The sequence below is a fragment of the Mustela erminea genome, chromosome 4 (genome assembly GCF_009829155.1).
Source record: "Mustela erminea isolate mMusErm1 chromosome 4, mMusErm1.Pri, whole genome shotgun sequence".
NCBI classification, from domain to species: Eukaryota; Metazoa; Chordata; class Mammalia; order Carnivora; family Mustelidae; genus Mustela; species Mustela erminea.
The window spans coordinates 115,153,749-115,181,225 of record NC_045617.1 but is presented as its reverse complement, the minus strand read 5'-3'; the positions used below and the strand labels follow the sequence as shown (position 1 = coordinate 115,181,225).

General features: G+C 40.3%; 1 protein-coding gene across 2 annotated transcripts in view; it reads right to left on the bottom strand.

The window, feature by feature from the left end:
- Window positions 1-27,477, bottom strand: part of CD109 (CD109 molecule) — a 130,116-nt gene that overhangs the window by 64,052 nt on the left and 38,587 nt on the right. For both annotated transcript variants that reach the window (XM_032340479.1, XM_032340478.1), the window contains exons 6-7: window positions 4,133-4,172; window positions 1,350-1,434 (exon numbers count right to left, since the gene is read on the bottom strand). In XM_032340479.1, coding sequence (XP_032196370.1) covers window positions 1,350-1,434; window positions 4,133-4,172 — 125 coding nt within the window. The remainder of the gene's footprint in view (window positions 1-1,349; window positions 1,435-4,132; window positions 4,173-27,477) is intronic.

Here is a 27,477-nt window from a genome sequence, read left to right as displayed (position 1 = left end):
GATGGTTTGTGTGGATTTGCACTCACTGTTCTAAAAACTCTCGTCAAAGAACTCAAATAAAACACAGAATCCTTAGCCTTCAGCTAAGATCAAGGACAGGATAATAATTTTGTAAAATGCAGGCATTTACTTGTTTTCTAAACCATAAATCCATCCACAGTACCCAAATTCATATTAGAAGCCACCTCTTAGTTGAACACAGGCAGAACACTAAGTTGGTATATAAATTGTAGACACATATTTCCCTTTGTGTCACAGGATTTTCACATGGGTTGGTTTTTGTGTTTTGTTTTGGTTTTGTTTTTCCAAATAAAATCTGAAGCGGGAGTCCTCAGAACGTTTTGTCTGTGGGTTTCTTCCACCAGGAGACTGACTGCCCATCACTTGCCACTGCCACAAACCCTCACCAAGAGAAGATGAGAAATCAGTGAGAGGGAGTCCAGTATTTATCTGCCATTACAAATAAATTCTGAAACTAAATAAATTTCAGGAACCAAAGCCCAGCTAGTCACACATCAAAAATGAAAGTTACAGGACGCCTGGATGGCTCAGTGGGTTAAAGCCTCTGCCTTCGGCTCAGGTCATGATCTCAGGGTCCTGGGATCAAACCCCACATCGGGCTCTCTGCTCAGCAGGGAGCCTGCTTCCTCCTCTCTCTCTCTGTCTCTGCCTGCCTCTCTGCCTACTTGTGATCTCTGTCTGTCAAATAAATAAATAAAATCTTTAAAAAAAAAAAATGAATGCTACGTAAGATCAGTTCTGGAATAACTCTGGTAGGCTGGGACTCTCGGGATGCTTTCTGCCGCCCCAAAATGAAACCCTCTGCTGTTCAAGCCAGCGGATCAAAATAATGAGCGCCATGATACACCTATATATGGGTGGGCTGGAGTCTCTCTGTGTACATCCACTGAAACAATGAGGAGGGAGAACTTCTTCCTTGTTTGCTAATTGCATTAAGACAAGCAAATTCCTCCCTCAAGATTCAATCCCCATTACTGACAGAAAAAAATTAAGATCAAAGAAGACCTAAGTAGCCTCAATCCATGTCAGCTGAATGAGGGATAAAGATACAATCTGGAACAATCAATAATGTAAATCCCCCGACTAGTCTCAGAAAGATCCTCGTCTGTGGGAAATACTTCAGGATTAGATCAGCGTGGAAGCAGGCAGGTGGATACAAAGACCTGTACAGACAAGTTCCGTGCTTAATTAGTTATTACAGATATTTGTTTCCTGCTCATTGTGGTATTTTAATAAACAGAACATGGTGCTAATATTATGGAGTATATAATGAGCTCTTGGTCAGTTTTATAACAGGATATAGTCATTTTTTTAAAAATGATACTTACTTTGCTGTGACAGTACCATTTAAGCTCCTAGAATTCAAAGAACAATATAATGGTGTCTGCAAAGTAACTTCAAATTTGGGTAGTACTGAAAAAGAGAAGCAAGCGTAAATATCTCAAAGAATCTACTTTACTATCATTTTTAACTTAACAAAATAAAGACTAAGTTGTTCCAAAGAAGTCAACAATTGGTACTATTTGAACTTGGATTCTTTAGACTCCAAAGACACGTTAACACACAGATAGATGAAAAGCACTTCATTTCAGCCAAAATGAGAAACCCTTATGAGGCTGATGACTAGACAGTGACAGTGGGGGCCAGTTGCTCTGGACACTTGTGTCACTGGAAGTTTCTCAACAGTAGAACCTGTATTGTATCCAGAATCCTAGATGCTAAGGCATCTGGATGGTGGGAGACCAGGCATCTCCCATTAGTGCTCCCTTACTGCTTGTTAAAATACTCCCATGCTAGGTGTTAAATAGTTGCGTCTAGAGCAGCCCTTTCCCTAGGACCATTCTCCAGTGTGGTTATTAAAAGCACATCCTAGGGCCCTAAGACTCCCCGTCTGCATGGTACCATGTATGCAGTCATACAGAATCCTTATTCTTTGAGACAATCAAAGAATCTGGGGACAGTTAAATGTCATGGAATGCAATGAAGGGAAAGTTGTGTAGTAGGATTTCTGAGTTAATCATTAAGATATGACTACAAAGTAATGATGCTTTTCTTGCATGACAGTGACTTCTGAGGACAATCTCAAAGTAAAAAAAATCCCTACTTGGGTCAGCTTTATATAATTAGGATGTGAAATATTTTATAAATATGAACACTATTTGATATAAAGCATACCACCAGAGTAAAAAAATATTGTATCCTTCCAGTCTATAGAAATTTTTTTCTCAAACTTCACTAGCTCAACAAATAGATCAGTCTCATTACGAACCACCCCACCATTCAATTAACACAAGAGAAGTGTCAAGAAGGCCAATGCGTCAACAGTATAGATCAAACCTCCAGCTCCAGACCAGGCCAAAGGCCATTAGTACGTCAAGATAGTCCTAGACAAATCTAGGACTGGCGGGCCAAGAAAGCCATATGATCCACTCAGAGGTGGAATTTCCTTAGAACAAAGAATTCAAATGTCCATTCCTCAAACATCATAGGTTGGCAATCAGTTCCCCACCTCCACCATATCCAATTCAACAACATATAACCACCCAGCACCACCTCTATATGAAATGAAAATAGCCTAGATAAACCTTGGCCACCTCCAATTCCTTCTTCTAGATCAGGGTAATCCAAAAGAAATAAAATGTGAGCCACATGTATGATTTTAAATTTCTAGTAGCCACATTTAAAAAGTAAGAGGAAGCATGTGAAATTAATTTTTGTAGTATTTTATTTGATGCCATATACCTAAAATATTATCATTTCAACATGTGCTCAATACAAAAAATTACTACTAATGAGCTATTTTCCTTTCTTTTTTTTTTAACTAAGTTTTCAAAATCTGATCATTAACCCACTTAGAGCACATTTCCACTTGGACTAGTCATACTTCAAGCACTCAATAGCCACATGTGGTAAGTGACCCCCAATTTGAACAACACGGTTCCAGATCAGGGGTCAGTAAATGACAACCAGCATGAGCTAAGAAGAGTTCATAAATTTTTAATTCATTGGGGGGGAAATCAAGGGAATATTTTATGACATGTAAAAATTATAGGAAACTTTCATTTCTGTGTCTCTAAATAAAATTTCATTGGGTCACAGCCACATTCACTTACATATTGTCGACGGCTACTTCCTCCAACCATAGCAACACTGAGTAGTTATGACAAAGACATAAGGACCACAGAGCCTAAAATTTGCTGATCCCTATTCTCGTGGATTATGAGACTTAGGAGTGACCAGTGCTGTATGAGATATGTGGACTCTGAGTCACTGAGGTGTGAACAAACCACTTTCCAGAATTTCTATTGCCTGAATGAGACACAGTGTCAAAAAGCGACACAAATCAAATGAAAAAGTTCATGTGTAACCTCAAAACAGTTATCCAAATTATAACGAATAGTCAGATCCTATACTAACAAATGAGATCCTAGTCTTATCTTTCCTTCCTCTCCATCCACCAACAAACTAGTTGGGCCATGCTATTTTTATCTATGTATATCTAACTGTTATATAAATGTGACTCCTGCAAGAAAAGGATTTGCCCAAGTCAAACAGACCATCTTTACCAAAGCCAACCAAATGAAAAATAGGGGAAATAACTGTTATGTCAAAAAAAATTTATGGGGCATCTGGGTGGCTCAGTGGGTTAATGCCTCTTGCCTTCGGCTCAGGTCATGACCCCAGGGTAGTGGGATCGAGCCCCACATCGGGCTCTCTGCTCAGCGGGAGCCTGCTGCCCTCTCTCTCTCTGCCTGCCTCTCTGCCTACTCGTGATCTCTGCCTGTCAAATAAATAAATAAAATCTTTTAAAAAAACTTGCAAAAACTAAAATATGTTAAGATCACAATGAAGTAGAAAAACAAAAAAAATATGCATAAGAGAGACAACATAATGGGACTCCAGGTGATCTGTTCTGCATATTTTTCTTTATAATAACCTTTTATATCTTTTACAAAGGAAAAAACGTGTTTAGGTAGGCCTATAAGAAACATCAGGAATTCACCCTCACTAGCATTTGTACTTTAAATAACATATCTCTTGGAAATTTCTCTTATCTCTGTGGAAAGTAACAAATATTTTTTTCTTTCAGAATAAATTGAAGAACTCTTACCATATTCTGAAACCTGAAATGATTGATAATATGTCTGGTCCTATTGGGAAGAAAAAAAAAGACAAGAAAACATGTGAGTTCTTATTTAATTATTTTGCTTGCTTACTTACATAGAAAGATTTAGGTAATTATTTTTAACTGCATTTATAATGATTTAATGAGCAAAACAGTTAATTTTAACTTGTAGAAGTTTACTCTTAGTCATCCGTGACATGAAGCCTATGGGATTTCATTTAGTGTTTCTTGTCAATTCACTAACATAAAAAGGTGACCTGTCTCTATATTTCACTGCAGGTCATGTGAACAAACTGTTTAATTTGACTTAGATCATTTGTGAAATGAAAACTAAATTAAATTAGATGGTTTAGAAATATATGAAGCAAGAATACCACATGCCAAACTATGACTTCAAATTTGTTTTGAATATCACTCTCAAAAAAACCAATGGAGAAAATAAAGTTACACATATTTTAAGTATTTATACATAATCAAAAATACAAAATCATCTTGGACGAACATCTTATACCTTTCATTTTCTTGTGCAGATCTTAAAACAATACAATATATTCTACCCTATTTTAACAAATATTGTTAACTGTTTCCTTTTCCAAGATCAACGAGAAAATATGTGGCCTCTTGTTATATCATTTTTTCTAGTTTCCCATATTTCTGTCCACCCTAAGTCCATAAGTAACATTAACTAGAACTTCTTTGATATCACTAAGTAGTTCCACCAAAAAATTTGTATTCTAAATCTGATTCCCTATGTTTATCAAAGCAACTACACAGATCCAGCTACAGAATATTGGTTTTTTAAATCATCCTTTGTTAATCTAAATCAATTGAACAAGTTATTTTTAATCCTAAAAGGATAGAGTACAATCAAAGTACGAAACAAAGGTAACTGCTTATATACCAACAAAATAATTGTCTAAAACTTGATCTCGATGATGTCATTTAAAGTAGATCCCAAAGAAATTGTGTTGATCAAAGTCATAAGAATCTACATTTGTGGCTTCTATCTTAAATTGTTTTCATGTCCTATATAGGAATGTTACAAATTACCTATATAAGGTTCCTTTATAAATTCTAATTTGTTTCCAGTTTCATGCACTGTGCTTTGGCTCCTACTCTCCCCTAAGCTTGACCTACACATTACTTCCATCCCTACTCATCTTCTGAGACTTAGTTCAAAAATTACTTCTTCCCCGAATCCCCAATTTAAGAGCAATCTCAGCACTCTGAGCCTCCATGCTCTTCAGTTCTTCCTTCTTTCCCTTCGCACCCTGTAAAAAGTGTATCATAAATATTTAGGGATGTAGTTTATCTTGCTGCAAGTTCTTTGAGGGCCAGGTCCTTGCTTGACTTTTTTACCCCTCATAGTTTATCCCTTGAGCTGCCAGCCTAAGAGTGTCTAATACCAAGAAAGCACTCAATCAATATGTGTTAGGTATATAGTAGTAGATTTGACAAATGCAGGAAATCAACTAAATCGTTTGGGCCTACGTTAAACAACAGCCTTGAAACCAAGTTTTCGGAAATTATTTAACAGATACGTAGTTATATGAATTACATTTGCAATGAATTCTCCTTTCGTGCTTCCTGCATTATTCATCATCCCTGATAACTCCTGATTTTCCATCTCTCTGTTTACTATCTCCTCTTTCATTCGGTCTATAAACATTTTCAGCTCTTTTGTTCTCCTGATACTCCCAAGTATCTTTCTGACTACTTTCTTGTTTCTTTAGTGGTCCTCTCTTTCTGCTCCCAAAATGTGGGCCCTACCGACCCCGAGCCTGAGGCTCTTCCCATTCTTCAGACCCTTAAGTGAGCTCATCAAGTCTCCTGGTTTTAACTGCCATCTCTATACTCAAGACTCCTAAATCTTTATCTCTGACCCATACCTCAGCCCAGAGATGCAGACTCAAGTCCACTTTCTGTACATCTCCTTCTGAATGTCCTACAGAATGTGTTGGACTTCTTTAACAGGATTTAGCCTCACCCAGGGACCTTCTCTTATGTGCCTTTCCCCCTACTGAGTTAGATACCATTCCCTCCCATAATAACTCATGTATAACTCAATTATTGTACTTAACACAATATATTATAATTATCTGCTTTGTATCCATATCCTAGAACAGACTATGAAATCAGTGGGGACCCAGCACCTAATGAAGCATGCCTTCAATGTTTGTTGAATAAATGTATGTATAAACAAATGAACAAAAGGATTCTTGTCTGCAGGCTGGTTCTTACAGGGCTCCTCAGCTTGGCCTCAATTATCATACAACATCTCCTACCAGAAATTGAAATAACCTTCTCATAAGAAGAATCAGACAACCTTGAAGAGACATGGCCGTTTGGCAAATGGCCCACAAAGTAACCTTAATTCTCTGCCCTGTACTTGGAAGGAATATAAATGTCAAAGAGTAGAAGACGCCAACTGCATGCAACACTAATGGACAGCAAAGAAGTGCTTCTTTTCACTGTCAGTTTAAATTGTTCCAGTAAACTGAACCAGGAAGAAATAGAAAGCCTGAACAGACCCATAACCAGTAAGGAGATTGAAACAGTCATTAAAAATCTCCAAACAAACAAAAGCCCAGGGCCAGACGGCTTCCCGGGGGAATTCTACCAAACATTTAAAGAAGAACTAATTCCTATTCTCCTGAAACTGTTCCAAAAAATAGAAATGGAAGGAAAACTTCCAAACTCATTTTATGAGGCCAGCATCACCTTGATCCCAAAACCAGACAAGGATCCCACCAAAAAAGAGAGCTATAGACCGATATCCTTGATGAACACAGATGCGAAAATACTCAACAAAATACTAGCCAATAGGATTCAACAGTACATTAAAAAGATTATTCACCACGACCAAGTGGGATTTATTCCAGGGCTGCAAGGTTGGTTCAACATCCGCAAATCAGTCAATGTGATACAACACATCAATAAAAGAAAGAACAAGAACCATATGATACTCTCAATAGATGCTGAAAAAGCATTTGACAAAGTACAGCATCCCTTCCTGATCAAAACTCTTCAAAGTGTAGGGATAGAGGGCACATACCTCAATATCATCAAAGCCATCTATGAAAAACCCACCGCAAATATCACTCTCAATGGAGAAAAACTGAAAGCTTTTCCGCTAAGGTCAGGAACACGGCAGGGATGTCCATTATCACCACTGCTATTCAACATAGTACTAGAGGTCCTAGCCTCAGCAATCAGACAACAAAAGGAAATTAAAGGCATCCAAATCGGCAAAGAAGAAGTCAAATTATCACTCTTCGCAGATGATATGATACTATATGTGGAAAACCCAAAAGACTCCACTCCAAAACTGCTAGAACTTATACAGGAATTCAGTAAAGTGTCAGGATATAAAATCAATGCACAGAAATCAGTTGCATTTCTCTACACCAACAGCAAGACAGAAGAAAGAGAAATTAAGGAGTCAATCCCATTTACAATTGCACCCAAAACCATAAGATACCTAGGAATAAACCTAACCAAAGAGACACAGAATCTATACTCAGAAAACTATAAAGTACTCATGAAAGAAATTGAGGAAGACACAAAGAAATGGAAAAATGTTCCATGCTCCTGGATTGGAAGAATAAATATTGTGAAAATGTCTATGCTACCTAAAGCAATCTACACATTTAATGCAATTCCTATCAAAGTACCATCCATCTTTTTCAAAGAAATGGAACAAATAATGCTAAAATTTATATGGAACCAGAAAAGACCTCGAATAGCCAAAGGGATATTGAAAAAGAAAGCCAACGTTGGTGGCATCACAATTCCGGACTTCAAGCTCTATTACAAAGCTGTCGTCATCAAGACAGCATGGTACTGGCACAAAAACAGACACATAGATCAATGGAACAGAATAGAGAGCCCAGAAATAGACCCTCAACTCTATGGTCAACTAATCTTCGACAAAGCAGGAAAGAATGTCCAATGGCAAAAAGACAGCCTCTTCAATAAATGGTGCTGGGAAAATTGGACAGCCACATGCAGAAAAATGAAATTGGACCATTTCCTTACACCACACACAAAAATAGACTCAAAATGGATGAAGGACCTCAATGTGCGAAAGGAATCCATCAAAATCCTTGAGGAGAACACAGGCAGCAACCTCTTTGACCTCAACCGCAGCAACATCTTCCTAGGAACAACGCAAAAGGCAAGGGAAGCAAGGGCAAAAATGAACTATTGGGATTTCATCAAGATCAAAAGCTTTTGCACAGCAAAGGAAACGGTTAACAAAATCAAAAGACAACTGACAGAATGGGAGAAGATATTTGCAAATGACATATCAGATAAAGGACTAGTGTCCAGAATCTATAAAGAACTTAGCAAACTCAACACCCAAAGAACAAATAATCCAATCAAGAAATGGGCAGAGGACATGAACAGACATTTCTGCAAAGAAGACATCCAGATGGCCAACAGACACATGAAAAAGTGCTCCATATCACTCGGCATCAGGGAAATACAAATCAAAACCACAATGAGATATCACCTCACACCAGTCAGAATGGCTAAAATCAACAAGTCAGGAAATGACAGATGTTGGCGAGGATGCGGAGAAAGGGGAACCCTCCTACACTGTTGGTGGGAATGCAAGCTGATGCAACCACTCTGGAAAACAGCATGGAGGTTCCTCAAAATGTTGAAAATAGAACTGCCCTATGACCCAGCAATTGCACTATTGGGTATTTACCCTAAGGATACAAACGTAGTGATCCAAAGGGGCACGTGCACCCGAATGTTTATAGCAGCAATGTCCACAATAGCCAAACTATGGAAAGAACCTAGATGTCCATCAACAGATGAATGGATCAAGAAGATGTGGTATATATACACAATGGAATACTATGCAGCCATCAAAAGAAATGAAATCTTGCCATTTGCGACAACATGGATGGAACTAGAGCGTATCATGCTTAGCGAAATAAGTCAAGCAGAGAAAGACAACTATCATATGATCTCCTTGATATGAGGAAGTGGTGATGCAACATGGGGGCTTAAGTGGGTAGGAGAAGATAAAGGAAACAAGATGGGATTGGGAGGGAGACAAACCATAAGTGACTTTTAATCTCACAAAACAAACTGAGGGTTGCTGGGGGGAGGGGGTTTGGGAGAAGGGGGTGGGATTATGGACATTGGGGAGGGTATGTGCTTTGGTGAGTGCTGTGAAGTGTGTAAACCTGGTGATTCACAGACCTGTACCCCTGGGGATAGAGTATTATGCCTCCATCAGAAAGGATGAATACCCAACTTTTGTAGCAACATGGACGGGACTGGAAGAGATTATGCTGAGTGAAATAAGTCAAGCAGAGAGAGTCAATTATCATATGGTTTCACTTATTTGTGGAGCATAACAAATAGCATGGAGGACATGGGGACTTAGAGTGGAGAAGGGAGTTGGGGGAAATTGGAAGGGGAGGTGAACCATGAGAGACTATGGACTCTGAAAAACAATCTGAGGGTTTTGAAGGGACGGGGGGTGGGAGGTTGGGGTACCAGGTGGTGGGTATTATAGAGGGCACGGATTGCATGGAGCACGGGGTGTGGTGCAAAAATAATGAATACTGTTATGCTGGAAATAAAAAAAAAATAAAAAATAAATTAAATATAAAAAAAATAAATAAATAAAATAAATTGTTCCAGTAAATCACGAAATCATTTTGTAACTGAGCGCTGACAGGATGCTTTGTCCTGGATGAGGTTTTCCCAGGGTGTTTATAAGTGGTGAAATGCAAATCAAGAAATAAATTCTTTTACTTTCCAAGGGGTTTCAAAAGCAGAAATGAGTTTTGTAATTTCCAACATATTATCTATTAGGCAATCGGGTCATACCAATTCCCACAATGAGTTTAGTGATTTTTATTAAATATGTTTACAAAACCTATCATCAGGACTGATATAAGATATTGAAATACTTGAAACTAATAATAAATCAGAGAATTAATAGCAATTTGTCATATATAAGCATAAAGTATTGATACTGAGTACTATCATAAGCCTGAACAGGTATTTGTGAAGTTTTTCCATAAAAGGCCAGATAGTAAATATTTTAGGCTTTTCAAGCCCATATGGCTCCTGCTGCAACCACTCAACTCTGCTTTGAGACAAGAGGTAAATGAGACTGAGTGTGTTCCAATAAAACTTTATTTACAAAACCAGATGTAGCTGTTGGGCTGGATTTGGCCATTAGGCCATAGCTTGCTTAACCCTGATCTAAAAAACAAAATGTATTTCCAAACTGTTCTATGTCAACTCTAGCTGAACTAAACTTATTAACCTTAGCTAGAACAATGGAGAAGAAAGAAAAAGGGAAAAAAAAAATACAGCGCTTTTGTAGGAAGCACGATTTCATTGGCTCAACAGTCTTCCTTCAGTTCCACAGAAACAACCTGCCTCAACATGAGTTTTCATGTTTATTCCAGCCCATCAAATATGGTTTGTGCTCATTCACTCTGCCAGCAACAGAGGAGGAAGGCTGACCTGAAAGAGTAAATACTTGAGCAGCGTGTCTTGCAGGCCAACCCCTTTCCAGGGGCAAGAATACATGACTCATCAACATCCTCTCAGTTCTGCTTGTCCCAGGTGGTCACTCTTCCATGGGGAAAGCGCTCCCTCACAAAGCCTGCTCTTACCACATACATTCCCCCTTGATTCGTATGAGATGGAAGTCTGTCTCAACTAGCCTTTTTGTTTTTTAAGATTTTATTTATTTATTTATTTGACAGACAGAGATCACAAGTAGGCAGAGAGGCAGGTAGAGAGAAAAGGGAGGAAGCAGGCTCCCTACAGAGCAGAGAGCCCGATGCGGGACTCGATCCCAGGACCCTAAGATCATGACCTGAGCCGAAGGCAGAGGCTTTAACCCACTGAGCCACCCAAGCGCCCCTGACTTTTTTTTTTAAGATTTCATTTATTTATATGACAGAGAGAGATCACAAGTAGCAGAGAGGCAGGCAGAGAGAGAGAGAGGGAAGCAGGTTCCCTGCTGAGCAGAGAGCCCCATGAGGGACTCGATCCCAGGACCCTGAGATCATGACCCCAAAGGCAGCTTAACCCACTGAGCCACCCAGGCACCCAACTAGACTTTCAAAACAAATTCTAAAGGAGAAATGGAGAAGACAAACCAGGAAGTATTCTCAGTAATCTCTGCAATTTCTTTATTCCCCTTATCCCTAAACCAACAGTTCATTGGGACGGTATATGTTCAAAACATCAGTCAAATGAAAGAGAAAAGAGAAAATACACTACTTTTACTAGTTCCTAAAAAATATGCTATGACTGGATGCAGATTAAAGACATGTGGATTGCTAAAATCATCTATTCCAGCTACAGATTTTCTCTTCTCTAGCCACGAAGCCATGCAACTCTTGAGAGAATTCCTATTTTTAATAAACTGAAGGAATATGACATGCTACATGACCTTTTAAAATATATATGGTAAAATGCAGGTCAGCAACTTTTAATTCTTGCTTCTGGAATAAAAAGAAATGCTAGAAACAGAACTAAAGGTGCTGAGTGGATTTTTGCTCGCACATTGATGTTCATTCATGATCATTTCAATTTCCCAAAAGTCTGCTTCAGCACTGATCTCCGTGTCTGGATTTAATTTGTATTTAAAGATGAAGAAACACACTGAGCTTTTTTAAATCCACACATAACAAATACGGAATTATTTCAAACTCAGTTTTGGCTCTGTCCCCCAAGACCGCAGATGCCAACTACATCCACATGCCCAAGCCAGGTGTAAACTAGCCCACAGGACTTACAAAAGAGGTTTCCAAAAACTCGTTTTGCAACTCCTAACCAAAAAGGTCAAGATGGAAATAAACTAGAAAGGAATTTTGGGAGAAAGCTTTTGATGTGCTTTCACACATCAATGGCTGTAGGCAGGCACTTGACATGCCTGGACAATCTAAGAACAAAATACTGGTATTGGCCAGCTGTACAGACAGCTAAGCCAAGACGCAGTGCTGTACTGGGAGTGGCTTGTGCCTCTGGACTTGCAAGAGGCTAAGAAAGGATAAGCAATTTCCCTCAACTAGAAACGCAAAAAAAAAAAAGAGAGAGAGAGAGAGAGAGAGAGAGAGAGAGTTAGCATGGGGCTGTCTTCTTTCCTGATCAAAAACACCTTCCAGATGGGGAGCACCTCTGGGGGGGGGGGGGGCGAAGCTAGAGGTATCCTATAGATGTCCAGGTGCTGAAGACAAAGTTGAGAGCTGCCAGAGGAGGAGACGGGTTCAAAACCATCAAAGACACTGAATGCGAAGCCTCCCAGCAATGGTAGGGGAGCTCCAAAGAGCCCACAGAAGAGTCTGATGAAGGAAAGTGTTAGTTTTTAATGCCTGCCAAGCCCTAAGAACACTAATGCCAGATGACAACAGTACGACGTTGAACCATGTTTTTTCTACTTTTTTAATTTAAATTCTAGTTAGTTAATATACAGTGTGATATTGGTCTCAGGAGTAGAATTTAGTGATTCACCACTTATATACAACACCCACTGCTCATCACAAGTGTCCTCCTTAATGTCCATCACCCATTTAGCCCATCCCCCACCCACACCCTCCATCAACCCTCAGTTTGTTCTGTATCATTAAGACTCTCATGGTTTGTTTCCCTCTCTCTCTCCCCCCTTCTTCCCATATGTTCAGCTGTTTTGCTTCCTAAATTCATCTGGTATTTGTCTTTCTCTGACTCACATATCTCACTTAGCATAATACCCTCTAGCTCTATCCACATCGTTGCAAATCAAAAGATTTCATTCTTTATGATGGCTGAGTAATACACACACACACACACACACACACACACACACACACACACGTAGATATATGAATAACCACATCTTCTGTATCCGTTGATCAGTAGATGGACATTTTGTGCTCTTTCCCCAGTTTACCTACTGTTAACAATGCTGCTATAAACATTGGGGTGCATGTATCCTTTGAATCTGTATTTTTGTATCTTTGGGTAAATACCTTGTAGTGCAATTACTGGATCACAGGGTAATTCTATTTTTAACTTTTTGAGGAACCCCCATGCTGTTTTCCAGAGTGCCTGCCCCAGTTTGCAATCCCACCAACAATATGAGTGTTTCCCTTTATCTACGTCCTCACCAACATCTGTTTTTTTCTATGTTGTTAATTTTAGCCATTCTCACTGGTGTGAGGTGGTATCTTATCGTGGCTTTGATTTGTATTTCCTGATGATGAGTGATTTTAAGCATCTTTGCATGCGTCTGTTGGCCATCTGGGTGTCTTCTTTGGAAAAATGTCTATTCATGTCTTCTGCCCATTTCCTGACTGGGTTATTTGTTTTTTGGGTTTTCAGTTGGTAAGTTCTTTATAGATTTTGGATACTAACCCTTTATCAGATATGTCATTTCCAAATATCTTTTCCCATTCTGTAGATTGCCTTTTAGTTTTGCTGACTGTTTCCTTCTCTGTGAAGCTTTTTATCTGATGAAGTCCCAACAGTTCATTTTTGCTTTTGTTTCCATTGCCTCTGGCAGCATGTCAAATGAGAAGTTGCTGCGGCCTAGGTCAAAGAGGTTGCTGCCTATGCTCCTCCAGGATTTTGATGGTTTTCTGTATCATATTTAGGTCTTTCATCTATTCTGAATTTATTTTTGTGTATGGTATAAGAAAGTGGTCCAGTTTCATTTATCGGCATGTAGCTATCCAGTTTTCCCAACACCATTTGTTGAAGAGACTGCCCTTTTTCCACTGGATATTCTTTCTTGCTTTGTCTCAAACTAGTCGACCATATAGTGTGGGTCCATTTCTGGGTTTTCTATTCTGATCTGTTTGATCTATGTGTCTGTCTTTGTGCAAGCACCTACTGTCTTGATTACTACAGCTTTGTAATATAGCTCAAAGTCCAGAATCATGATACCTCCAGTTTTGTTTCTCTTTTTTAGGAATGCTTTGGTTATTTGGGGTCTTTTGTGGTTCCAGAGACATTTTAGGATTGTTTGTTCCAGCGCTGTGAAAAATGCTGGTGCTATTTTGGTCAAGATTCCACTTATTATGTAGATTGCTTTGGTAGTATAGACATTTAACAATGTTTTTCCTTCCAATCCATGAGCCTGTCTTTGTATCCTCTTCAATTTCTTTCATAATTGACATTGAACCATATTAAACTGTAGGACATATATTGGCAAATTGATCAATACCCCAATTTTTATAGCAGCAATGGCCACGGTCGCAAAACTGTGGAAAGACCCAAGATGCCCTTCAACGGACGAATGGATAAGGAAGATGTGCTCCATATATACACTATGGAGTATTATGCCTCCATCAGAAAGGATGAATACCCAACTTTTGTAGCAACATGGATGGAACTGTAAGAGATTATGCTGAGTGAAATAAGTCAAGCAGAGAGAGTCAATTACATATGGTTTCACTTATTTTTGGAGCATAACAAATAGCATAGAGGACATGGGGAGTTAGAGAAGAGAAGGGAGTTGGGGGAAATTGGAAGGGGAGGTGAACCATGAGAGACTATGGACTCTGAAAAACAATCTGAGGGGTTTGAAGCGGCTGGGGGTGAGAGGCTGGGGTACCAGGTGGTGGGTATTCTAGAAGGCATGGATTGCATGGAGCACTAGGTGTGGTGCAAAAACAATGAATACTGCTATGCTGAAAATAAACAAATCATAAATAAATAAATAAATAAATAAATAAATAAATAATTTTTTTTAAAAAAATCAAGTAGGGATTTTTAAAAATTATTTTCATTAACATGTAAAGTATTATTTGCCCCAGGGGTACAGGTCTGTGAATCATCAGGCTTACACATTTCACAGCACTCACCATAGCACATACCCTCCCCAGTGTCCATAACCCCACCACTCTCTCCCTACCCTCCCAACCCCCAGCAACCTCCGGTTTGTTTTATGAGAGTAAGAGTCTCTTACAGTTTGTCTCACTCCCGATCTCATCCTGTTTCATTTTTTTCCTTCCCTACCCCCCAAACCCTCTACCCTGCCTCTAAATTCCTCATATCAGAGAGATCATATGATAATTGTCTTTCTCTAATTGACTTATTTCGCTCAGCATAATACCCTCTAGTTCCATCCACGTCATTGCAATGGCAAGATTTCATTTCTTTTGATGGCTGCATAGTATTCCGTTGTATATATACACCACATTTTCTTTATCCATTCATCTGTCGATGGACATCTAGGTTCTTTCCATAGTTTGGCCACTGTGGACATTGCTGCTATAAACATACTGGGGCAGGTGCCCCTTCAGATCACAACATTTGCATCTTTATGGTAAATACCCAGTAGTACAATTGCCGGGTTGTAGCGTAGCTCTGTTTTCAACTTTCTGAGGAACATCCGTGCTGTTTTCCAGAGTGGCTGCACCAGCTTGCATTCCCACCAACAGTGTATGTTTAGCATACTCTTTTGATGATTACAGCTTTGTAATAGAGCTTGAAGTCTCAAGTAAGGATTTTTTAACCCCTTGCCTCTCTTCCCTCCACCCTGTTCAATCCTGGAGTTATCAAACACAGTGCAATGAGCCAGAGAGAGATAGCCAGACCAGAGAAGACCCAAACTGGGAGAAGACAGCACTTGACTTTATTGGACTGGACATATTAGTTATTGAACATAGACTCTTCTTTGTGTGTAAATATAACCAAAAATGACAGAACCTTTATTACCAAAAAATAGCCAGGAAAATGGTGGGATTTGGCCTACATTTCAACAAGTAATAGGGAAGAATTGTTCCCAAAAAACAAGACTAAATGGCAAAAGAATAATGCTGTGGTTTTCGTATTGTACCTTTCAGTTATACATGTTCAATGTCAGAGTCCCACACAAATAACTGGACATCCCAAACGGGCCACCTGTTCATGTTAAGAAAGGCTGGGGTTGCAGAAGGTATCAACAATTCGGACTCCTAGTTTTCCACTAGAACCGTATGGTTAGATTTCTCGACTCTTCCACAAATGTCTACTTTACCATAATATGAACAAAATCACATGGTGTTTTTGTTGTTGTGCCCACAGCATACTATATTAATTCTCTCCTTAGAAACAAAAGTTTTAAATGAGTTGTCTATACTCTTTATTGTCACCTGGACTCTGCCTCTTCCATGTCACTGGTCTGGAAGGGTGCTCACTCAGTGATGGCTGCTTGCCTCTGCTAATTGCCCATGGCCTCTCTCTTAGGCCGGGTTCTCCTGGAGGCCTGTGCAGCACCTAACTCTGTGGCCACCCTCTCTGAATCCCGTCTCCTCTGCTCTGTGCCTGCACTCTGGGTTTTGTCATTCCAAACCTGGCTGTTCGTTCCCATGCTCTGGGTGGCTCCTCCATTTAGCTGCTAAATGTAGTGATTTCCCTCTGATCAGCCTGCCCCCTCTCTCCCCGAAACCAAGCTTCTGGCCCTGACTTTCCTTGTAACAGATGATTCTCCCGGAGATCACCCTTGAAATTCCAGAGTCAACTCATCAAAAGGTAAGCTGAGGCACATTAAAGATTTTAAAGAGTTTATGTGCACAAAAATTGATTGGCAGTGGGCAGTCCTGAACCGCAAGGGGTCAGGCATCCTCTACCAACAGGAGCTCAGGGAGAAACTTTCACAGAGAGAAGATGGAAGCAAAGTAAGGAAAGTATTGACTGGCTGTAACTTGAAGCTTCTTTGGTTGTTTGTGACTGGTTATCCCTAGCATTTTGATTTCATAACCTTGAGGGATTTGCAGACTTAGATTCTAGTTTGCTTAAGTAGTCCACCATGGGAACAGAACCACATCCGTCTAATGGTTTCTTTAGTTAACTTAATACCTTTTACTCCTCTTTCTCCCTTTCACAATCACGATCCAATTAGTACCTAAACCTGATGAATCATCCTTTAAAGTGTCTCTTAAATTCACCCATTCTTCTTGAGTTCATGCTGCTCCCCTAGAGCAACCCTCTGTTACCTTCAGACTAGACTACTATCACCTAACACAGAAGGTAGGCTATATAGGCTGTATTTGCAAAGCAATGATACTAAGCCCCTGGCCCTCTCCCTGCCTTCAGCTCCTCTCCTTTTAATCACCTCCACGTGCTGCCATCTTCCTAAAATACTACTGCAATCATGTCATACTACAGAAGTCAACAAGACAACAAATAATGATGACATATTTTTTCGTCCAGGGGTTTCTCGTAAGCACATCATTCTGTCCACTGCATAATTATTATTTCGGTGTTTGTTTGTTTGTTTAAAGATTTTATTTATTTATTTGATAGGCAGAGATCACAAGTAGGCAAAGAGGCAGGCAGAGAGAGAGGAGGAAGCAGGCTCCCTGCTGAGCAGAGAACCCGATGCGGGGCTTGATCCCAAGACACCGGGATCATGACCTGAGCCAAAGGCAGAAGCTTTAACCCACTGAGTCACCAGGCGCCCCATATTTCAGTGTTTTTATATTGAGCATGCATTACTTGTATAATTAGAGGAAATAATAAAAGTGTAATTTTTGTATCTTTTATAATAGAGACTCATTCACACGTAATTTTTGCTTTCCTTGTCCTCAGAAGTCTTACATGAAATTCATAACATTAACACTCAAAGTAAAATCAAGTTTTTAGAGCTCCCCTCCTCCCGTGCACAGAATGAAATCTAAAACATGAGCCTGATATCCAATATGTTCCACACCTCAATCCACACACTCTTCTCACAGTCCTCTTTGACTATTACTCCCTGCAGGACCTCCACTCCAGGCAAGTGTCTGCTCCCAACTCACCCAGCCCCAATCCCCAAGCCCCGCTACCTCCATGGTCCCCATCTGACTTCTGGAGTGTCATCTACCTCCATGTAGTTGAAGCACGGAATTTTAACGGCATGAAGAGGCTTACAAGTCCTCTGCCCCAAGAGGACTTTTTTTTTTTAACAGGACTTATTTTCAGCTGAGGAAACAGATCCATGGCTGACACCACCTGTCCACAGTCCCTTGACTACAGCATAAGGCCCCATGTCCCGTAACTCCCAATCTAATGCTCTGCATTTATTACATGAAGACTTCCCTGACTCTAAGCTCCTTCATAGTAGGGCCTGTGTCTTATCGTCTTTAGATGTTTACTGAAGTGTTTCTTCCCACCATACACATAATAGGAAAATTCTTTATTTTTAGTTTTATGCAGACGCTTATTAATTTTCCTATGCTTTATCGTAATACTTAACAGAACAGCAATTGTGTAGTATCTCATCTTTTTCCCTCTTTCATTTTTACCACAAAATTAGCAAAGAACTTAAAAACTATCAAGAAATCACAGTGAAAATACCATCCATGAAAGTGTCAGTGGATACTGACCTACTGGGAGAAATGACAGATGTGTGAAAGAACGAAAACGTTGGTCAACATCCACATGATCCTTGCTTTTCCTGTTGAGAGTCTAAACATCTGTGGTCACACTGTAGTTGCAACATATTCCTCCCGGGGTTTTCAGCCCCAGGCATCGGGATCAACTGTGGTAGATTCAAGAAGCAGAGATGCCCCATTCCCACCCCAGAGCTGCTGATTCAGAGAAGAGAACTGCAGCCCAAACAGAGCAAAAGTATTCGTTCATCCACGAGACAACAGAGAAGTCACGCACCTAAGTACACTTAGCATTGTGCTCAGTGACGGAGATACACTTGCGCAGGATGAGGCTTCTAATCTGGTAGAAAGAAGATATTAATCAAATAATCACACACATGAATATGTAATTATAGACAATGATAAAAGCTGTGAATTAAATTTATAGGGAATTATGACCTCTGAAGATGAGGCTGGAAAAGTAGTCCGTAGCAGGGTCTTATGTGGACCATGGTGAAATATATGAACTTTATTCTAAGGGCAATGGAAAGCCTGTGGAGAGTTTTAAGCTGAGGAAGAACACGATCCCATTTAATGTTTACATTACTTTCGCTGCTGTGCAGGGAACTGGTTGCAAGGGGAAAAGAGCAAATTTAGGGAGATGCATTAAGAGACATCACAAATATTTAGGGAAAATATGAGGGAGGCTTGGACAAAAAAGGTAGAGGTGGAAATGAAGAGAAGCAGAAGTAGATGGATTTGGAATATATTTAAGCATACTGTCTATGGGAATTAGTGAAGGTCTGGGTAATTAGGATGGTGACAAGCATGAGATGACAGGAAAACTCCAAGTAACTCCAAGGTTACCAGCTTGCACAACTGGATACAGTAATTCAATAAGCTAGAGAATGCTGGAGAAGAGCCAGATGTGGTGAGGGTAGATTATGAGAATGAAATATCAGATGTGAGGAGATTAGGAAGCCTTTAAAACATCCAAATAGAGATGTTAAATAGGTTGATTATTATAAAGGTCTGGAACACAGAGGTCTGGGTTCTCTCAGACAAATCTGAAAGTCATTGGTGTATAGATGGAAAATACAACCATATCTATGGATGACATGGTCTAGAGTGAGAAATGAAAGAAACTTAAGGCCAAACCTTATGATATGCCCATATGTAAGAAAGAATAAATGACAAAACAAGATAAGGAGAAGAACTCAGACTAGCAAACCTATAGAAAGAAACCTAAGTCCCAAACAGCTGAGGAAGAGATTAAGACAACCCTTTTTTTGGTGGATTGGCTAGAATGGGAAAGACAAAGAAAGTGAGGTTACTAGAAAGGAAACTAGGGGCAGAGTTCAGTGACCCTTCCCAATCTCTCTCTGTTCCACTCTCACTCTCTCTCTCCCTTTCCCTTAATCATGTAAGAGATTTGAACAGACTAGACTTTGTGGAAAGATCCAGGAGACAGAGAGAGAGAGATCCAGGTAGAAGATGGAGAAAGAAGAGATCATAAATACTGTTAAGATTTCTGAAAAAGGGGATGCCTGGGTGGCTCAGTTGGTTGGACGACTGCTCAGGTCATGATCCTGGAGTCCCGGGATCGAGTCCCACATCGGGCTCCCAGCTCCACGGGGAGTCTGCTTCTCCCTCTGACCTTCTCCTCGCTCATGCTCTCTCTCACTGTCTCTCTCTCAAATAAATAAATAAATAATCTTTAAAAAAAAAATAGATTTCTGAAAAAGTAGAAAGGAGAAGCCAGGGAAGAGGTTGAGGTTTTGGTCTTAGGTATGAAGAATTACATCTCTTCTGGAAAGAGGATGACCCTGAGATGGGCACACACACAGGTAGACACATAGATCTGGCAGAGGAATTTAAAAAATTCCTATCTAACAAGTTCCGCTTTGTGTATGAAGTAGAAAGAAAGATTACCTACTGAGAGTGAGGGGGTGGGGCAGAATCTCTCCCATGAGACAGCATTTTCCTGAATCCCTTCTCTCATTAGAAAGAATGACAAATATTCTGGTACTCATCAAGATTGGAACTAAACTAGTCTATACCTAATAGTTACTCATAGTAACAGGACTTGGGGAAAATAGATCTAACCAATAACAAAGACATAGACCATGTAAGACTACATGGCAGTCCAGACACCCAATACCACAAGTACATGCATACTTCTAAAAGGTTTCTCCATCTGCAGTACAAATTTATGCTGTACAAGAGACAAACTGGTTTCTATAGCAGAAAAGTGCTAACTAGAAGCACACTCTCTTTAAAACAAGCAAGCAAACAAACAAAAACCATCCACTTAACCTTGTTTCTCCTGAAAACTGAAAAAAAAGTTTTTAAAGATGTACCCCATGATCCCCTTTCTTGGGCACCTATTTCAAGCAAGATGAAAAAGCAGAAATCTAGCTACAACTTTGTATTGAATGGGAAAGTTACCCTTGAAGCAAAATAATTCCATTTCTTGCTCATTTCTCCTTTTCTCACTCTACCCGACAGACATAGTACTCATTTTAGTGACCTACCCTGGTACCCAGGACTGCCATTAGCAGTGTCCAATGAGTTGTGATCTTCCAAAACTCCCTCTGCCATTGAAAACTAAGCATCTTATAGAACTATACACACATATCCTATCAATGTAAGTTTACTGTTTTGATATTGAACTATAAAACATTAAGATATAAGTATTTGGTACATTGCATACTGGAACTAAAACAGACACATAGATCAATAGAACAGAACAGAAAACCCAGAAATAAACACACAACTAATCTTTAACAAAGCAGGAAAGAATATCCAATGGAAAAAAGACAATCTCTTCCACAAATGGTGCTGGGAAAACTGGACAGCTACATGCAAAAGAATGAAATTCAACCACTTTCTTATACCACACACACACACACACACACACACACACACACACACACAAAATTCAAAATGGATGAAAGACCTAAATATAAGACCTGAAACCATAAAAACCCTAGAAGAGAACATAGGCAGGGGTGTCTGGGTGGTTCAGGTGGTTAAGCATCAAGACTCTTGATTTTGGCTTAGGTCATGAGCTCAGGATCATGGGATCAAGGTCCACAGAGGGCTCTGTGAGCAGTGGGGAGTCTACTTGAAATTCTCTCTCTCCTGATTCCTTTGTCCCTCCTCCCACACACTCTTTCTCTCTCCCTCTCTCTCTCAAATAAATAAATCTTTGATGAGAACATTGAAAGTAACCCCTTTGACATCAGCCATAGAAACTTCTTTCTAAATAGGTCTCCTGAGGCAAGGGAAACAAAAGCAAAAATAAACTATTGGGACTACATCAAAATAAAAAGCTTCTGCACAATTAAGGAAAGAATCAATAAAATTAAAAGGCAACCTACTGAAGGGGAGAAAAGATTTGCAAATGACATATCCAATAAAGGGCTAGAATCCAAAATCTATAAAAGAACTGATAAAACTCAACACTCAAAAAATAAGTAATCTGATTTTAAAATGGGCAGAAGACACGAACAGACCCTTCTCCCAAGAAGACGTATAGATGAACAACAGACACATGAAAAGATGTTCATCATCACTTACTGTCAGGGAAATACAAATCAAAAATACAATGAGATATCACTTCATACCTGTCAGAAGAGCTAAAATCAACAACACAAGAAACAACACATGTTGGCAAGGATGTGGAGAAAAAGGAAAACTCGGGCATTGTCGGTGGGAATGCAAACTGGTGCAGTCGTGGAAGACAGTATGGAGGTTCCTCAAAAAGTTAAAAATAGAGCTACCCTGTGATCCAGCAATCATGCTACTGGGTAATTACCCAAAGGACACAAAAATACTAATTCAAAAGGATACATGCACCTAATGTTTACAGCAGTATTATTTACAATAGCCATACTATGGAAGCAAACTAAGTGTCACTAATGGATGAATGGATAAAGAAGATGTGGCAAATATATATGGCATATATACACATGCACATATATAGTGGAATATTATTAAGCCATAAAAAAGGATGAAATCTTGCCATTCACAACCTGCCGTTCACTCTAGCTCTAGACAGAGCTAGAGTGTTCCAGAGCTAGAGTGTATAATGCTAAAGCAAAATAATTCATCCAAAGAAAGACAAATACCATACGATTTCACTCACATGTGGAATTTAAGAACAAAACAAATGAGCAAAGGAAAAAAAGAGAGAGAGAAATCAAGAAACAGACTCTTCACTACAGAGAACGCACTGATGGTTACCAGAGGGGAGGGCGGTGGGAGGATGAGGGAAACAGCTGATGGAGGTTAAGGAGGGCCCTTGTCATGATGAGCACTGGGTGATGTACGGAAGTGTTAAATCACCATATTGTCGGTGAGACAATATGTCGGTGAGACTAATATTACACTGTATGTTAACTAACTGGAATTAAAATAAAAACTTAAAAAGCCAGAAAAGAAGCAAAAACAAAAAACAAAAAACAAACAAGCCCATGTGTGAAGGAGTGATTGTCTGGCACCCCTGAATCACGTCACAGAGGTGGGCATCTTCTCCGCCAATGCGTACAGCAAGCTCTGTTAACATCTAAACTCAACCAAAAAGGTGACCACATTTAAATAGCAATTGCTACACATACTAGATAGTTTAACGTTCTACAGATGAAGGTGTCAGGAGATCTGGCTTCGAGCCCTGATGCTACCACAATACCATGTAAGCTTAACCACCAGGTCACATCCCTTCTCTCCAGTTCCTCCCCCATAAAATGAAGAGATGGATCTGGGGAAACTTGCTACAGGCTGACAGGCTCCCATGATCCTCCATTTCACTGAGGATCAGGACATGCTAACGTCTGATCTCAGAGTTTCCACCTAATGCCAAAAAGAGGTACCTGAAGAGAGCTGTAGGTAAGACATACTTTAAAGGAAAGGCAGTCCTAGGGTAGCTTTTGGAGAGGAAGAACAAGACAAGGAACTCCTCACAAAACTTAAGTTGGGATCCAGAAATTAAAATGCACACCACTGAGATCTGGGTGGCTCAGTCAGTTAATTGTCTGCCTTTGTCCCAGGTTCTGGGATCGAGCCCCACATCAGGCTCTCTGCTCAGGGGGGAGCCGGCTTCTCCCTCTCCCTCTGCCACTTCCTCCTGCTTGTGCACACTCTCCCTCTCTCTCTCTCTTTCAAATAAGTAAATAAAATCTTAAAAAAAAAAAAAAGCAAAGGATAATAACCAATGGCAATAGCCTAGGAGAAACTGTTCATTCATTCTTTCATCCTTCAAGTATGAACGAGTTCACACAAAAGGTCAGATACTCCATTAGATAGAATAAACATGAAAATTAATAAAACAGAACTCCTATCTTCAACGAACTCACAGTCTAATAAACAAGGCAGTCATATTTTTTAAAACTACACTGATCACAGTTTGGAAAGATGAAACAAATTCTGGAAATTGGCAGTGGTGATGGATATAAATGTACTTGATGCCACTGAACATGATACACCTAAAAATGGCTACAAAGGTAGGGAGAGGGTGGTGGGGTTATGGACATTGGGGAGGGTATGCGCTATGGTGAGTGCTCTGAAGTGTGTAAAGCTGATGATTCACAGACCTGTACCCCTGAGGCTAGTAATACATTATATGTTTATAAAAAAAATTTAAAAATTATAAAAAAAAAATTTTAAAAAGTGGCTACAACGGTAAATTTTATGTTATTTATACTTTGCCACAATAAAACAAGCAAACAAGGAAATAGCTACTCTGACCGGCAAGTGCTGTAGTAAAGATGTGTATCTGGGCCCAGAGAAGAATGGAGAAGGAGGTGCTCACCTCTGCCCACTGCTGCTGTAAGAAATCAAGATCCTCAAACCGACTCCCCTCCCTGCCTTTCTCACTGCACATGGAAGGAAGGACTTGAAGCTTTTCCCAAAAAAAGCAGTCTTCCTTCAAGGGGAGGCTAGTGGAAGTATTTTGGAAGCCCCGTCCACATTCCAGAGGATGCCACTGTTTTCTGAGCTGTCACAGATCGCTCCATGCTTTCTGTTAAGCTGTCAGCACAAGTCAGGAGCGGGGTCACCAGATGATACTCCAGAGAGCTTCAAAGACAGGAACTGTCCAAACAAAGACACGCTCCTTTGCAAAGGACAAAGGGCTCCAGTGGAAGCCAACCCAGCCAGGCAGCAGCTAGGCAGCAAGGCAGGAAAGATAAGGAGCACGCTGCAGGGCTGTGGGAAGCCGGTGCCCCTAGCAACCCTTCCTACCCCTGCCACAACAACTAACTTGCAAGAACAGACGCAAGCGCTCTTCTGAAGAAAGGAGCAATTCAAGGCGGGCTGCTTCTGAATTCCCATTATCAGCGGGGCAGGATTCTCTCTGTGACTTGCTCTCCCTTCAGGTTCTCAGAGGAACATGAGCACCCATGCTTGGGTCACCTCGTTACCTAGAGGCCAAGTCCATAGCTCAGAGTCTCCCCGGTAGAGAAGGAAAGACTGCGTCGTGGGCCCGTCTCCCATTCTGTGCCTCTTACATCACCTGACTCTGCCTCTCAGCAGAATGCACGGGAAGGAGGGCTGCCTGGCTGAGGACAGTAATCAGCACTTCTCAAGATGTGGTCCAGAAGACAAATGGAATTTCCCAGAGTGCTTATTTAAAATGCAAATTCTTCGGGCCCACGCCAGCAATACTGACTTGTGATCTGGGGGCGGGGCCCGAACTGGGCATCTTAAATAAGCTCACCAGTCTGCTGGTTCTCAGGCACACTGCTGTTTGAGAACCACTGGAAGGTTCTAGCAAGCGCAACCTCGGGAGGTCAGCTGAGCTGCGGGAACTCCTCTGGAAGGGAAGACAGGCTTCCACCGACCACACCGCGGAGAAGGGCAAGGGCTACGATTATCAACTGGGCAGGATTCTCTCTGTGACTCCCTCTCCCTTTGGGTTCTCAGAGGAACATGAGCACCCATTGGCTGTGGGTGCCTCTGGGGAGAGGGCTGGGTGGCCAGATCCCTCCTCGCTCCAGAAGCCTGCTGTTCACACACCAACGTTAGCAGTTCTTTGAAAGAACTGCTAAGCCAGGAATACAATTTTTTGTATTCTAGTAACCTAGAACACAATTTTTTAAATCAGAGATGCAAGACCATTTGTAATGAATCCTGGCATACACATACAATGAAATATTTCTCAGCCTTAAAAAGGAAGCAAATTCTGACATGTGCAACCATCTGCACGAACCTTAAGGATATCATGCTAAGTGAAATAAGCCAGTCACAAAAAGACAAATACGGTATGACTGCACCTGTTTGAGGTGCTTAGAATAGTCAAATTCATGGAGACAGAAAGGAAAGCGATGGTTGCCTCCCCCTGGGGGAGAGGAAGAATGAGGAGTTCGTGTTTAGTTACAGAGTTTCAGTTCTGCAAGAGGATACAAGTTCAGGAGATGGAGCCCAGTGAAGGAGGCAAAACAATATGAGTATGTTTCATACCACTGCCCTGTACCCTAAATAGTTAAGAGTAAATTCTGCATCTATTTTACCCAAGTTTTTAAAAATGAGGAAAAAATGTGTAACTCTTTGGGACAGCCAAGGATATGAGTCAAGAGATCGATCCCTAGAGAGATAAGACACCTAGAGAAGTACCACAAAAAAATGAAAATACAAGCAATGTCGAACTCTCACAAGTTAACTGACCAAGGAATATTTGCAAGATGATTATTAAATTGGAGCACATTTCCCCACCTGTCCTCGAATGTACCTGAAATATAGCAACTCTGTAACACACACTTCTGTGAAGAGGTATTACAGCTAAAACTAACTTCTTCCTTCTAAGGGGAGGTCACAGTGTCCCCAAAGTTAAGGGAGAAAGGATGATGGGGGCAGGGAGCTGAAAGAGGTAGAAAGGCTGGGGATTCTTTTCAAAAGAAGCACAGTCCCCTTCGCAGCAAAGAACTATCCACATTCCAAGCAGGTATAGAAATTAAGTACATGCAGAAGTAGCACACATAAAAAATCAGTGCTCTTGGGAGCCTGGATGGCTCAGTCAGTTAAGCATTTGCCTTCAGGCACGGGTCATGATCCCAGGGTCCTGGGATAGAGTGCCTCGTCGGGCTCCCTGCTCGAGCCTGTTTCTCCCTCTGCCTGCTGCTCCCCCTGCTTGTGCTCCCTCTCTCTCAATTTCTCTCTCGCTCTCACTCACTCTCTCAAATAAATATATAAAATCTTTTTTAAAAATCAGTGCTCTTACTAAATTTTACTAACTTTAAAAGAGCTTAAAAGTTATCATCATCAGTCGGTTAAGCATCTGCCTTTGTTTCGGGTCATGATCCCACGGTTCTGGGATCGAGCCCCATGTCGGGCTCCTTGCTCAGCGGGAGACTGCTTTTCCCTCTCCTCCTGGCTTGTGCTCTCTCTCTCACTATCTCTCTCACTCTCTGTTTCTCTCTCTCTCAAATAAATAAATAAAATATATTTTTTTAAAAAGTTATCATCATCATGAGTAGCTTTGCAATTTAATCAAATTGGCATTGTAAAAAATGCAGGTCTATGAATATATAGGGAACTTCATATGCTCTACCATTAAAAACTGTACGATAGACAGATAAAAATAATAAAAGCTTAGAAATTCAACTAAATCAAAATAATTACTCATTATTAAAATCCTGAAAGTAAAATGCACTACTTGAAGGTCAAAAGCAATGTAAGTAATCCAGGTAGGCTAGCATATAGTAAATGACTCATTCACATAATGGTACATTTTATAATTGTAGAAATGCCAAGGAACCCACCAAGTGTGCTTCACCTAAAGGATCCTTTCCCTGACCTAGCTGAAAGTGTAATTTAAGAATGCCACACTGATACACTGGAATCTGCACAGTCACTACAAATCAAAGCTCTGATAAGTCTAATACTAGGATCATCCCATATTTTTTCTAGAGACAAATGGAATTTCAAACATTCTTCTGAAATAAATATTATCTCCTCCCTGAGATTTATACTGAGAATGGTCACTGGCTTAGAAAAACAAAAATAGGGCGCCTGGGTGGCTCA